Below are 15,572 nucleotides of genomic sequence, written 5' to 3'. Positions count from 1 at the left end.
CATAGAGGACATTTCTTCAACACACGTTGTCCAAATAAATCAACTTCCATTTTGATTTCCACTTCAGATTGTCTTGGAAAACAGCAGCCGAGAAGACAAACATGAATGTCCCTTTGGCCGCAGCAGCATTGAGCTGACAAAGATGCTGTGTGAAATCCTGAAAGTAGGAGAACTACGTAAGTCTAACCTGTTTATTTAACCCAACTTTTCAGTGTAAGGGGAAGATCTGTGTAGTGTTTTTATTGTTGTCCCCAAACTACTTTTCTGGTGGTGATGCATGGGTCCCCAGTAGTGTCAGAGTGGACTGAATGATACATAAGTTGGATTCAGTAGAAGCATTTGCCGTTGTGATCCTGTTTTGTATGTTCTTATACATTGAATATTGTACCAATTGCAACTTGCTGTATTAATTCCAGTGTTTCCTGGTAAGTTGTGTGCATTACTAAGTGTGGGTGTAATATGGGGAATGGGCATCATGACTGTTAATCCTTCAAACACTTAACAAGGCTGTTAGCTAATATAACCCTAATGCACCATCTGTTGATGTGAGGTGGTATGCTTCCCTCAGCGTCTGTACTGAACCAATGCCCCAGCAAGATACTTCCGGAACACTGCTGCTGGAGGTGTACTGTCTTTTGGTTAAGAGATAATATCAAGGTCCTGGCTACTTGTGGTCACTGGAAGATCCTATGACTTTTGCATGATTACGGTGTTAACTCCAGTCTTTTAGGGCAATTCTAACTTGGGTAATTACATTCTTTCTAGTTAAATTTTCCTTCAGTTGAATAAAATACTATATTCTTGACGTGCGATTGTAAATTGTGCAATGTTGCTACGTGCTGCTGGACATTTGTCAGCTTTTTCTCCAGAGATAAATACATTTTGGGGGTGGGTGATATTCAAATTCCCCAGATAAAAAATTCAATATTGCAACCCTTCCTTAGGTTGCTTGATGTTTGTGAGCAGTCCCATTAATTTAATGTCCCATTAATGTAATGGGGCTACGTCTGTAAATTTGCACAAGTAAGCCCATAATTTGTAAATACATTCCAATATTTAAAGTGCTACATAAATATCAGCTATTACATATATCATTTACTATAATAGTGAACTGTAGAATAACAAAATTACAATACAAAGTTAATGATATAATTTCAATCAGTTACAATTAGTTTTGAGCACTACATCCATCCGATCCACACAACTTGTCCCATTTAAGTCCTATCTTGTCAATTGCATTTGACACAGCTTCAAAAATGTCTTTACCCGTTGTTGTGGTATTTAGACTGCTGAGATCAAGCAGCTCCTCCGTAACGCAAAAGTTATTGTCAACTCCCCGCAAAAAAATTAATAACTGTGCATCTGTGGCGTCTGTGCTCTCATACATGGTTTTTCACTGTATTTTTGGCCACCCCTTGTATAAATTCTTACCATTTTCATTTCTTAATTAGTATAGTGTAGTATAGTGTAGCCATGTATGATTCAGAGTATTATGTATCATTTTGGTTACTGTCTTTGCCAACAGACATTGCCCCAAGTTTCATTTCCATACAGCCCAAGTTGGCAGCACAGCTTTGCCATTTAATTTCTTCCGCACACGTTCTTTTTCTACATTCTCTATGCTAATGAAGTCTTTCCTTTCCTCTTGCCCCCAAGCCCACTGCAGCAGTGTGCAACAAAACTAAACATGATGGAAAAAAGAGGAAATCAGAAAAGAGAGAGCTAATGGTTGTAAGTGTTACTTTGGTTCTTATTCCCAGTGGCTCTGCAGCATAAATCAGAAATTCAGTTTAAAAAATATGATTTAGCTGATACTTCACCTAATGCTTTTAAATGCAGTATACCAAGAGAACAGTACACCAAAGGCGAAATTCTTCCTTGTGCAGAGGATAGGTTTTGTGCTGGCCCATCACTCAAAGTCTTAAAAATAGTTGCTTAGACTGAAACATCCAAAATAATAACATAGCATGTGTTTTGAATTCCAGTATTAAAAAAAAAACAAAACAAAAAAACCCACTGAACAGTATAAAGAATCAGTAAATGAGGAATTCAGACTGGAGACTGTTTTAGAATTTCTGTAAATAAGACTGAAGAGACATGACAATGTAGTAGGATATGCTGTCGTGGGTGTTTTCCCCCCAATGAATCTTACTGCCATCGGCTAGTTGTCTGCCATCAAAGGATATAAGACTGTAGAGTTTCATATGTACAACTGCTGGCCTGTCTGAAGTTTCCTGCTGGTAAATTTTTTGGGGGAAAATAATAGATTTTGGTAATATTTCTTGGTTTATATCCTGGTTTGTCCCCACTCAGTTGTTTGCCAGTGCACAATAATATCAGTAATCATTAGTAATATGATAATGCCTCCAAACTGTGATGTCACCATTCCACATCAATCTTTTCAGTACCATTTGAAGAGGGGCCTAACAACAGAAAGATTGTGAGATTGGTTTGTTTGTTTCCATTCAGTTAAAACTAATTTAATAAAAATGAGTAAATAAAGAATCTTGTGTTAATTCTGTGGGGATTTTTAAAAAACTAATACTTATTTGGTAGTGTGTTTTGGAGGAAGGATTCAGGGAAGGCAGGAAAAAAAGCCATGAGAGAGCCAAACTTGGGAAAAAGTGGGCAGTCAGGGTTATCAGGGATAGAATGTTTGGGGAAGGGAGGTAGAGGTTAAAAGAGTCTGGGTGGACGGAAGGGAGTTGGCTTGTAATTACAATGGCCATCATCATATTCAGTGATATTCACATCAGTTCATTTCAGTAACTTGTAACTTCTGGAAACTTTCACCTTTTGGGTTGAATTTTTCAATGTCTGGTCTTTGGGGGGGGACGGGGCACGGAAGGGATATTTGAGCAAAATCTTGGGATTTTTTAAGAAAATGTATTTTAATGTCAGCCCTATTTGAGCATGAAGATAAGGGAGGGGAAACACGTACTTTTGGCATCTTAAAAAAATCCTATCACCTTTTTTGAGGAGCTGTACAGCTTGTGTGTGTGGACACAGAATGTTAATATTTACCTAGGGCTGGAGTTGGGGTAGGGTCAAGCTTCTGGAGGGGCACCTGAGGGGGAAAAAGGACGGTTAGGAGATGGGGTTGGGAAATCTGTTGTCTCACTTTAAATGGCGCTCTGCAGTGCCTGCTTGATCCATCCATCTATGGACCTTTTCTGTTGTTCATATCACCATATTTAGCACCCCCCAGTAATAACAATTCAACAGTAAATCCTGTCACTGTTTTGAGGAGTATACAGTCTAAGTGTGTGGAGAGAGAAAGTTAATGTTTACCTAGAGATAGTTCTTGCTCAAAGGGAAGTGCTTTTTAGTATTCTAGTGAAATTTGATTTTTGCTTTGATCAGGTTACAACCTGTTGAAAACTATATTCTGCACACACAGAGCGTATTTCACATGGGGTTCTTTGGCTACCTACTTTACGCACTTAGCAAGGTTCAGTATTAAAAATATTGAACTGGTTCTTCAGTTGGTGTATATTACTTCAATGAAGTTATACTCATGTACACTAGGTGAGGATCTGTTCCACTGTGTTGTTAAATATTGCATTGTGATGCATCCACACAGGTAAAATTAAACATGCTGTGATAGTTCTTGACTCTTGAGTATCTAACTGTGCAATCTTAATATTTTTAATATGGTTGTTTATGTGGAATTACAATTAAAATGTCAGTTACAAAGACATAATAAAATATAGTGTCGTATAACATTTACTAGAAAATGAAGTCCTCTAAAACAACATATGCTGTCGTATGTGTCAGATCCTCTGTGGTCAGCTGCCAAGTTCTACTTTTGGTTTATTATGCTGAGAAGTACAAACTAGAACTGACATTTAGGAGAACATGTACAGGAACTTTCTTCTTCAATTTAAAATAAAGGCTGTGTTGCTGAATAAGATCTGTAGTCTTAAAATCAGCAGTTACAGTCTAGGGCAAAAGTGTCTGTCACAGTTAATGTTTATGTTTCAAAATGTCCATTCAGGCTGCAACTGTTTCTTTGTTAGAAATTCATAGCTAGCTTTTGTTTTATTGGAACACAGGATATTTTTTACAGTTTCTAAAGCGTATAATTTAAAAAGCACAAAGAATTACTTTCTGCTCCTGAAATATTAAATGGTAGAAACTTTCATAAAGTGCAAAGTTAATAGATCGTTCTTTATAAATAATGGACAGTCTAGCAGCTTTTGACTCTGATTATTTTCTGTTTGCTAAACTGTATTTAATAAGATGATAAAAAGATAAATCCTGCATTTCCCTTTTTTTTTTTTTTTTAATTTTAAAAAGCACCCACTCATCCAAGGGTAGAGAGAAAGGAGGAGTTCTTTGAGAGGTCTCCACTCTCCTCTTTTTAGCTATTTCTCCTCTTTGAGAATCATCTTCAGCTTGAGGTTCAGGAGAGAGAAAGTCTATGTGGATAGGAACTCCTAGCTGTTTCTTTGTCAAGATGTAGATTTTGACCCACATCCTCTTTCCTGTCAAAGAATGGTCACTTAATCAGGTGACAATCCATTCGATTTTGCTAACACCTCGCTGAGGTGTTGGCTAGCCTTTTGTCCCTGGGGAACTGGTTTGTGGCTGCTCCCCCCTCCCTGACTCGAAACATGTCTAGTAATATCATACAGAGGAATCTTATAACTTTACATGCAGTGTTGCCGCACACATTTTACCTGGGCAGTAATGATCAGCAAATTATGAGTTTTCAAATCATACCTCACAAGGTATACTTTGTACAAAATTAATCATAGTCCTATAAAAGGAGTGAACATAGGGGTACAAACTGTCACAATTATAATACCCTTTTGATGTGGAATTGATACTGTTAGTACACGGACTTTTGGCTTTTTGTCTGTAGTTGTTGCCCAACTGAACAAATTTCCATGCCGCAGAACTGAAAGACTTGAGAAATTCTTACATATCAGTGTCATTTTGTCAAATAAAATGTGTAGCGGGTTTAGGAGGTGTAGAGTAGTCTACATGGTTATGCCTGCTGAGATGAATGAAATTAAATCTCATGCTTCAGGGAGTAAGATGATGGTTGCAGGGGTCAGGAAGCAGTCTTCATGCACAATCGACAATGTGCATTCTGGGTTTTTTCTTTTCTTTTTTTTTTTTTCCCTTTAAGTCTTTCTCTGATATATAAAGTATTGGTCACTGCAGGAATCAGCATATGAGACTTGATGGGCCATTTGATCTGACCCAATACTGCAAACTCTGTAATTTAACAATGATTTTATAGCTAAATTTAATTTTTTTCTTGCTTGTAACTTTGTGCTTTTTTCTTCCAAACATGAACAACATAAAGCCCCAGAAATATTGCAGGAAGGTGAAAAAATTGGAGTGTTCTCACATTCCCTCCCTCAGTTATATTTTCACAAGGCTATGAAACTTGTATATGAGCCAGTAAAAGTATGTTACTAAGGTGAACATTTTCTTGTATAGATAAGGGAAGGTGAAGGGGAAATAGAGCAGGTGCTTGTGGCATCTTAGATTTGTTAGTTATGTTACTCTAACCTGGTAAGTTAGTTAAACTCTTCAGCATGCTACTTCTTGCTTTTTTATGTTTCATTCATTCGGTTCATCTGTCCATAGTCTGTAGAGCAGTGTTTCTCAATTTCATTCCCACCCCGGAACCTTTGCGCGCCCCTGCCATACCCAAGGAACCCTTGTGCCCCCATGCCATACCCGCCACCGAAAAGTCAAGAAAATCTTGCTCTTTTTGGTGGTGCGGCGCGAGCAGCTGTACGGCGGCCCCATCAGCTGTGTGGTGGCGCGTGAACAGCTGTGTGGTGGCGCCAATTTTTGTTAATTTTGGCGGCACGGTTCTGCTTCTTCGCGGAACCCTTCAACTCAGCCCGCGGAACACCATTTGAGAAACACTGCTGTAGAGGCTGTGGGGGAGGCACCTGAGCCATGGCCCAACCACTTTTGGGCCAGACCAAACCTGAGTGGGCTGCAACCCTATGTGCCAAGTTCCACTCACTCAAATTTGGAGGGGGTGGGTGTAGAGGCTCATGAGCTAGGAGGTGCGGATGGGGAAGGCTTCTGGGTGGGCACCTGAGAGGGGAAAAGGATGGTCAGGTAATGAGGGGGAAATCTATGCCCTCTCACTTTAAATGGCGTTCTACAGTGCCTGCTGATCCATCCCTTTGTCAGTCTCTCCTGTTGGACACATCACCATATATAGCACCTCCCAGTAATAACAATTTAACAGTAATTCACTCACCAGAACAATTCAGACAAAATGTTTCTTGCCAGCGCAGTGGTCGGGAAAAATGAACAAAGTACTCTCGGCAGATCATGATTCTTAAGGGCCCCTTTGGACATTTATTACTAACTGCTGATTAGTAAATATGCTTATACCTTTTAAGGTAAAGCTGAGAGTTGACTCAGTAATCGGAGTTGTTTTTCCCTGAATCTTGGCAAAATAATTTCCCCTCCCTCCCCCCCCCACAGACAATCCTCTCTTCCCATGCAGTCAGTACAGCTACCCTAGCTGCCGCAAGGCTTTCTCTGTGGAGGCCTCTTGACTTTGGAAATTCCTCCTCTCCTTATTCCAAAAGAGCATGGCTCTCTTAACCTCTGGATACACTGCAAAGCCCCCCCGCAGTGCAGTATCCAAAAAGGTGATTTTATCTCTACATAGGACATTGGTGATAGAGATACTGGGAATACTTCACACAGTTCATGTGTTCACATTTTTTAAAAGAATGTGGAAATATTTGACCAGGTGCAGAAAAGATCTATAAAAACTGAGCTAATGGTTGGGAAAAAAATGCCGTACAGTGAGAGACTAAAGGAAATCAGTCCATTTAGCTTATCAAAGAGGAAGTGTACTTACAGTGTAGAAGTATCTGCCTGGGGAGGAAATACCACGTGCAAAAGGGCTCTTTAATCTTGCAGTGAAAAGCACAACAAGAACCAGTTGCTGGAAGTTAAAGCCAGAGATATTCAAATTAGTAGAAAGGCACACATTTTTAATAGTGCGATTGACTAACCATTGGAACAAATTAGGGGATGGGAACAAACAAAGAAGAGAGTGGAGTCTCCATGTTTTGATATCTTCAAGATTAGATGCGTTTCTGGAAGATACGGTTAGTTGAGCACAATTTGTTGGGGCCAATGCAGGGATAACCGAATGAAATTCTAAGGTCCATGTTATACAGAAGGTAAGACTAAATAAAGGTCCCTTCTGTCCTTAAAAAAAGTACGAATCTGTTATTCTTCAAGTGCTTGCTCATGTCCATTCTGAATTAGGTGTGCATGTGCCACATGCACCAGTGCTGGAAATTTTTCCCCAGTGGTATCCGTAGGGCCGGCTCTAGTGCCCTTTGCAGTGGCGTGCGTACGCATTCATATATAAGGGCGCTGATAGCCTCCTCCCTTCCAGTTCCTTCTTATCGCCTGTGATGGTGCTGGAACATTCTCTTGCTCTTGCAAGTATTCATAGTCCTACTGGTTCGTGGTTTGATCGAGTGTAAATAGTTGTTATTGTTCTCTTAATAGTTTAGCAGTTAGTTTAGTGGACTCAATGATCCCCAGGGTTTAAACTCTGCGCTTCTCGTAAGAAGCCAGTGCCTCTTAGCGACCCTCACCAAAGTTGTTTGAAGTGTTTAGGAGAAGCACACGTGAGGGGAAAAGTGCAAAATTTGCAAAAGTTTTCATCCCCGAACAAGGAAAGACAGAGACTTTAGACTTAAGCCCTTTTTGATGAAATCGGCACTTAGACCAGCATCGGAGCCGAAGTCAGACTCAGCGCTGAGCACTACAGTGTTATCAAGTAGTGCTCCCCCGGAACCAGTGTCCACCCAGCACCACTCGACATCTCCAGTGCCAAAGAAGCTTTTCGATGTTCTGGCATCTGCAGCACTGTCTAGGGTAGCCCTCCCAGTGCACAATGGGGTGTTAAAACTGGCCAAAGCACGGTGGCAGACCCCAGCCTCTCTGCCCCCCCTGCGTCTAAACGGACAGAAAAGAAGCATTATGTACCGGCCAAGGGCTTCGAGTACTTATACACCCACTCCTCACCGGGATCGCTGGTGGTTGCGGCCACAAATGAGCGCGACAGACAGGGACAAGTGAGTTCTACAGCTAAAAACAAAGAGGCTAAGAAACTGGATTTCTTTGGCCGTAAGGTTTATTCAAGGGCAAGCCGACAGCTGAGAGTGCCCAACCAGCAGGTGTCGTTGGTGCGATACCATTTTAATATCTGGCAGTCCCTCGGGAAGTTCACGGACTCCCTGCCACAAACCTCCAGACAGGAGTTTGAAGCAATCCTGGAGGAGGGGAGAGCAGTAGCCAAGGCTTACTTACAAGCAGCATCGGATGTGGCAGACTCAGCGGCGAGTCCTATGGCCTCCGCAGCCTCTATGAGGAGAACATCCTGGCTCCAGTCGTCAGGTCTCTCAGCAGAGGTCCAGCAATCCATCCAGGACCTCCCTTTTGACGGGTTAGCCTTGTTTGCTGACCAGGCGGACTTGATGATGCCTGGGCGGAAGGACTCACAGGCCACACTACACTCCCTGGGTCTGTACACCCCTTCTTCCTCCAGGAGACACTTCAGGCCATACCATCTGAAACAGTTTGGAGGGCATCATCAAGGAGAACCCTATAGGAAGCAGAACAAAGGGTTTAAACGCTGCCAGGGCCACTCACCAGCTTCCTCCCACCAGTCAGGGTTGAGCCATTACCCCTCAGGGGGTAAAGGTAACTTTTAAGGGTACATTCGGGGGTGACCTACCAGCCAACACTGGAGATCCAGATTCCAAACCTTTTTCCTCCCGCTTCACCCCGTTTCTCCCAGCTTGGTTGGCAATAACATTGGACCGATGGGTAGTAAGCACAGAGGCTACGGGCTACACCCTGCAGTTTATCTCCCTCCCTCTCACCCCACCACCCACCTCAGACATCAAGGGATACAGGTATTCCCTTACCTGGACAACTGGCTTATCCGGGGTCAGTCAAGGTTACAAGTCCAGCATGGGATAGAGATTGTTGAGATACTTGTCAAGCTCTCAGTCTACTGATAAATGAGCAGAAGTCAGCACTCATACTGGTTCAGAGGATAGAATTTATTGGGGCAGTCCTAGACTCTACGCAAGCCAAAGCACTCCTACCAGTAGACAGATTTCGGGCCATTTCAGATCTCATAGCCAGTCTGTCGGCCTATCCGCTTATCATGGTGAGGGTATGCCTCAGCCTCTGGAGGGCACATGGCAGCCTGCACTTATGTGGTTCAGAACGCCCGACTACATTTCAGACCGTTGCAGATGTGGCTAACATCAGTATGCTCCCCTGACCAGCTTGACAGGATATTCACCATTCCCACATGAATACTCACCTCTCTGACCTGGTGGACTAAACCACAGCACGTAATGGTGGGAGTTCTGTTCATGGCCCTGATGCCAACGCTATCCTTGGTTTCGGATGCATCAGCTCTAGGGTGGGGAGTTCACCTCAGAGCGCTTCAAACTCAGGGTCTCTGGTCCAAGGATGAGGCAACTCTCTCCACATCAGTGTAAAAGTACTCAGAGCAGTGCGACTGGCGTGTGAGGTATTCTTCCTCACCTCTGCAAAACAGGACCGTGTGAGTCCTCATGGACGATACAGCGGCAATGTACTACATCAACAGACTTTGGAGACCCAGATCCTCAACCCTATGCCGGGAGGCCTTGCACCTTTGGAACTTCTGCCTGTGCCATGGTATCCAATTGGAGGCAGTACACCTTCCCGGGTCCAGAAATGCTAAGCAGCTCCTTTTGCTCTCACCATGATGGTTGCTACATCTGGAGCTTAGGAGCTCTATCTTCGAAAGGTGGAGCACTCCCCAGGTGAACCTCTTTGTGACCTTTGAGAACAGGAGATTGCTCCTCCCAGGGGATCGACAATGCTTCTTTGACTGACACGTTTCTCCTCACATGGTCGGGCGCCCTCATGTATGCCTTTCCCCCCATCCCATTGTTGTATAAAGTCTCCAAAAAGATCAAGAGGGACAGGGCTCGGATCATCCTGGTAGCCCCAGCATGACCTCACCAACACTGGTTCAGCACACTACTGGAGCTATTGGTGGTTCACCCTTGGAAGCTCCTGCTACGGCTGGACCTCCTTTCCCAGGACGAGGGTCAACTGTTGCACCCGGACCTGACTTCCCTGCACCTGTTGGCACGGAAACTGCGTGGCTGAGTACAGAGGAGCAACTCTGCTCGGCTCAGGTTCAAAAGAATCTACTGGAAAGTAGGAAGACATCTATGAGGGCATCCTACCAAGCAAAATGGAAGCATTTTACCTGCTGGGCAGCGAATCGAAACAGCTCTTCAACTAAAGCAACTGTCCAAATAATCTTGGACTATTTGCTCCACCTAAAAGAGGAAGGCCTTTCCTTTTTGTCAGTTAAGATACACCCGGCGGCAATTTCGGCCTTCCACTCACCTATCCAAGGTAGGACTATCTTCTCACATGAGATGGCAGCTAGGTTCCTACGGGGACTAGAGAGGCTCTTCCCTCTGATCTGAGACCCAATTTCCCAATGGGACCTGAACCTTGTCCTCTCCTGGCTCACTGGACCCCCCTTCGAGCCCCTGGTTTTGTGCTCACTCACGCACCTGTCATGGAAGGTAGCGTTTCTGGTGGCCATCACCTGAGCAAGGAGGATTTCAGAGATTAGAGCCCTAACATCAGAACCTCCCTACATGGTTTTTTACAAAGGTAAGGTCCAGTTATGCCCGCACCCAATGTTCCTGCCAGAAGTAATCTCCCCCTTCCATGTCAACTAGGACATTTTCCTGCCAGTTTTCTATCTGAAGCCGCACAACTCCAGCGAGGAGAGGCGTCTCCATTCTCTCGATGTAAGAAGGGCTCCAGTATTCTACATTGACAGGACCAAGCCCTTCCATCGCTCGACACAGCTCTTTGTCGCAATTGCCAAACATGAAAGGTCAGAGAAAAGAGAGACTTGAGGAATGTTGGGAGGGAAGAGTATGTCAGTGTTTATTTTCTATCTATCCATTAGAGAGTTTGGTGAAACTGATGGTATGGTAAATAGTAACAATTGTATTTTTAAATATTATCACAAGCAATAACTTCAGCCCCTCTTATCTTTTATTTAAAAAAATAGATCAGGAGAAATAATGAGATAAATGTCGAGGCAGATAGTCCAACAAATAGGAAGATCCAACTAAAAGAAGTCTGATTATTGCCATGGATACAGGTTTGGATGGAATAAGACCCCCAAATGTCACCCATCTTGCAAACTGAACCTTCAGCGTCAGATGAATTAACTTTTATTATTTTGTCTCTTGTGCACCTCTGTGCTTCTTGGTTCCATGTGGAGACAGAAATAGAAGTGACACAAGTACAGCAAGAAAAGCTCTTCTAACAATATCTCTGATTTGCCCAAAACAGCAAGGAAGCAATGAAAATCTGAAAGTAGTGTCTGGGCTTGTGAAATTACTACTGTGGTTCTGCAGATTCAAGTGATTTAGATAGCTAATACATTCAGCCAAACCTTAACTGAACCAATCTTTGAACAATTTTAAGTTTTGTCCATTGCTCAGTGCTGCCGGAAAGATTAATACTATGCAAATTGGGCTTCAAAGCAAAATTGTCTTGAAATCCATTCTGAACTTCTTACCTCACTTATGGTGATTAATTTCTGAGTACAGCATTATTAAAAATATTCTGCAGCAAGTTGAGCCTAAATTTTACAGTAAGATTCTGGGATTTGACAGCATTTTTGCGTGGCAGATGGGAAGTTCTGCAGATGCTTCATTTAAAATAAATATAGCTTGTTAATGAATTAAATGCCATCCTGAACAATGCACTCAATACAGTAGCCCTGTGTTGTTTTAATGATTCAGTTAAATTTGTTGTAGTGCTGTTTTTGATACGCCAGTAATTTTTATATTGACAGCGAGTAAGAGTTTTCAGTGTAGGAGCTGGAGGTTTTGCAGCTGGGTAGAAGACAGTTGGGGCTTTTGGCACCTGCAAAGATATGGGAGTCAGTTTGGGATTGTGGGCTAAACACATCAGCGGATGTTTCTGCTAAAATGATCAGCAGTGGAATAATTAACAATACGTGGGTTCTTAGGCACAGTTCTGAGGCTGAGGGATGGATTCCCCAGCAAATGCTGCAGAATTCACAAGCCCTGAAAATAGTATCCTGTCCCCTATCACAAAAAACCAGCAGCACAACTAGGACTAACTGGCATCCTTATTATTAGCCTCAAGGACTCACTGGACATGAAATATGAATACCCATTATACAAGGCGGTGGTGAGACCTCATGTGGAATACTGTGTGCAGTTCTGGTCCCCCATGTTTAAGAAAGATGAATTCAAACTGGAACAGGTGCAGAGAAGTGCTACTAGAATGATCCGTGGAATGGAAAAACCTGCCTTATGGGAGGAGACTCAAAGAGCTTGGGTTCTTTAGTGTAACCAAAAGAAGGTTGAGGAGAGAGATGATTGCTCTCTATAAATACATCAGAGGGATAAATACCAGGGAGGGAGATGAATTATTTAAGTTCAGCACCAGTGTGGACACAAGAACTAATGGATACAAACTGGCCATCAGAATTTGTAGACTTGAAGTTAGATTCAGGTTTCTAACCATCAGAGGATAAGTTCTAGAATAGCCTTCCAAAGAGAGCAGTGGGGGCAAAAAACCCAGCTGTCTTCAAAACTGAGCTTGATAAATTTAATGAGGGGATGGTATGATGGGACAGCCTAGTTCGGCAATTGACTGATCTTTGACTACTGGTGGTAGATATGCCAATCGCCTGTGAAGGGATGTTAAATGGGGTGGGTTCTGAGTTATTACAGATAATTCTTTCTTGGGTGTCTGGCTGGTGAGTCTTGCCCACGTGCTCAGGGTTTAACAGATCGCCATATTTGGGGTCAGGAAGGAATTTCCCCCCAGATTGGCAAAGACTTTGGGGTTTTTTTTGCCTTTCTCTATAACATGGGGCACGGCTCACTTGCTGGTGGATTCTCTGTGCCTTAAAATCTTTAAACCATGATTTGAGGACTTTAATAACTCAGTTAGAGGTTTATTACAGGAGTGGGAGGGTAAGGTTCTGTGGCCTGCATTGTGCAAGAGATCACACTAGATGATCATATTGGTCCCTTCTGACCTTAGAATCTATGAGTCTATGAATTTTCCACTTACCCTTAGGTGTGGTCTTCAAAAGCTAAGTTTCAGAGACATTTGCAGGATGCTATAGGAAAGCATGCACTTTTAATGCCTATGCAGTAACGGTTCTTTGAATCAATCGAAGGATTCCCTCTGGCGTGGATTGGTTGGCGCTACAGATGAAACAGTAATTCACAACAAATAACGTTCTTGATAATTTTTTTTTGACCAGATGGCATTAATAATAGTCTTCAATATAACGGTATGCATTTATTCAACATGTATCTTACTTGTTATTTTTTTAGAGACACAGTGAGTGTAGTATCTTTTACTGAACCAACTTCTATTGGTGAAAGAGAAACTTTCGAGCTTACACAGAACTCTGGGAAAGGGACTCAGAGTGTCACAGCGACATACAAGGTGGAACAGATAAGAAGTTAATACATATTGCAAAAGACCATTTAAGATGAATTGGGCAGTTAACACCTCTACAGTCATAGGACAAAGGAGGGTTAGTGGACTACAGATTGTAATCAGCCATAAATCCAGAGTCTTTATTAAGTTTATGATTTTTGCTATCTTGCAGAGTTATGCATTTAAGTTCTCAGGCTCATCTTTTGAAGGTGTCGTGCAGGCTTCCTTTGAGGATGAGGTATGAGAGGTTAGATTGGAGTGATCATTCTGTGAAAAGTGTTTGCCCTTGGGTGATGTGGTGTTTTTGTCTTATATCATTTTTCTTTGCGAGTTCATTTAGATAATAGTGATTGTCTCATTTCATTGTTATTGGGGTAGTTAGGGCACTGGATGAGGTATATCACATTTTGTGACAGGGATGTGTAGGAGCCATGGATCTTGAAAGAGATATTGTGGGAGATATTGATTATCGTAGCAGTACAGATGTGTCTGCAGGTTTTGCATCTATTATTTTGGCAGAGTCTGATGCCTCTTTGAGTTGCTGTTATGGTCTGTGGGGAGCTCGGGTCTGATTATGAGGTTGGGGGGTTATTTGAAGGCCAGAAGGTTCAGGAAAGATTTATTTCATGATGTAGTCCCCACTGAGTATGGGTTGTAATTGTTTAATGATACTTTGTGTGGGTTAGGTGACAACTAGAGGTGTGTGGTCAGAGGATATTTTCCTGTATTGAAGCAGATTCTCTTGGAACATTTGAATGCCAAATTCCATGTTGTGAACTACTTCTCTGGTGTGTCCTTGTTTGGTGAAGGCGGTTTTAAGAGTGTTCAGTTGTGTATCCCGGACTTTCTCCTTCAAACGTATTCAATGGTATCTGAGTGCCTGGCTGTAGATAACAGATTTCTCTGTGTTTCGGGTGAATGCTAGATGTATGGAGGTCAGTGTAGTTATCCAGGAGTTCTTTGTATATAATTGTCTGTAGGATTCTATTGTTTAAGCTGATCATGGTATCCAGAAAGTTGATGCTGGTGTGGAAGTGTTCTAGAGAGTTTGATGGACGGATGGGATTGTTGAAGCTGTGATGGAAATCTCTGAGGGAATTTAGGTCGTCTGTCCAGAGGATGGAAAATATCATCCATGTATCTCAGGTATGTCATTGGTTTTATGTTGCATTTGTCCAAAAATTCTTCCTAACGGTGGCCCAGGAAGTATTGGCATATTGAGGAGCCATCCTATACCCATCACTCTTCCCATGGTTTGAACAAAATGTTTATTGTTGAATGTAAAATTGTTATGGGTGAGGATGAAAGAAATAGATGAGTTTGGCAATGTGTTTTGGGTGGATATCTGAGTGTTGTCCATTGTCTTGAAGATATTTGAGGCAGGCAGTTATACCGCCGTTGTGAGGGATGTTGGTGTACAGGGAGGTGACGTCCATGGTGGCAAGGTTGGCATTCTGAGAGAGGTTATGAATGTTGTGGAGTTTCTGAAGGAAGTCAGTTGTGTCCTGGAGCAAAAACTGGCCCTTTGTGTGGAGTGGTTTGAGAATGGCTTCTAAGAGTGCCACTGCTCCTTCAGTATGAGTGCCTGACCAGATATGAAGGGTCTGCCTGAGTGCCCTTGTTTGTGTATCTTGAGAAGCATATGCACAGTTCCTGGGGTGGACCTTTCAGACTGCCACTTGCCACCAGCACGATTCTTGTTTATAATGACAAATTAAACTCAAAAGGCTACAACATAATGGGCCAGACCCTATCTTCCTTATTCCACTGAGTAGCACCTTACTCCACAACAGTCCCATTGAAGACAATTGGAGTGTTCATAGAGCTCCCAGTTGTGTTCTGGGCTATGCAGTGGCACATAGGCATAATGGGGCTTGACACCTTCTAACATCCATCCACCTGTTACCCACATCATGAGTAGCAGCACAGGGGGGATTCAGGCTGCCCAGAGCTGATGTGCGCCTTCCCTATAGAGGAGGACAGTGAGTAGGTGGAGCCTTGACTTTATCCCCTGCTAT

General features: G+C 42.7%; 1 protein-coding gene across 3 annotated transcripts in view; it reads left to right on the top strand.

Annotated features, from left to right (window-relative positions):
- The window catches only part of ELMO1 (engulfment and cell motility 1), a 434,299-nt gene that overhangs the window by 227,178 nt on the left and 191,549 nt on the right, over positions 1-15,572 (top strand). For all 3 annotated transcript variants that reach the window (XM_067562514.1, XM_067562513.1, XM_067562515.1), the window contains one exon: positions 68-176. In XM_067562514.1, coding sequence (XP_067418615.1) covers positions 68-176 — 109 coding nt within the window. The remainder of the gene's footprint in view (positions 1-67; positions 177-15,572) is intronic.

This window comes from Emydura macquarii, unplaced genomic scaffold, assembly GCF_026122565.2.
Source record: "Emydura macquarii macquarii isolate MOO-44397 ecotype Brisbane River unplaced genomic scaffold, CSIRO-AGI_Emac_v2 contig_2432, whole genome shotgun sequence".
NCBI lineage: Eukaryota > Metazoa > Chordata > Testudines > Chelidae > Emydura > Emydura macquarii.
The sequence above is the reverse complement of the archived record's forward strand: the minus strand, read 5'-3'. Positions and strand labels throughout refer to the sequence as shown.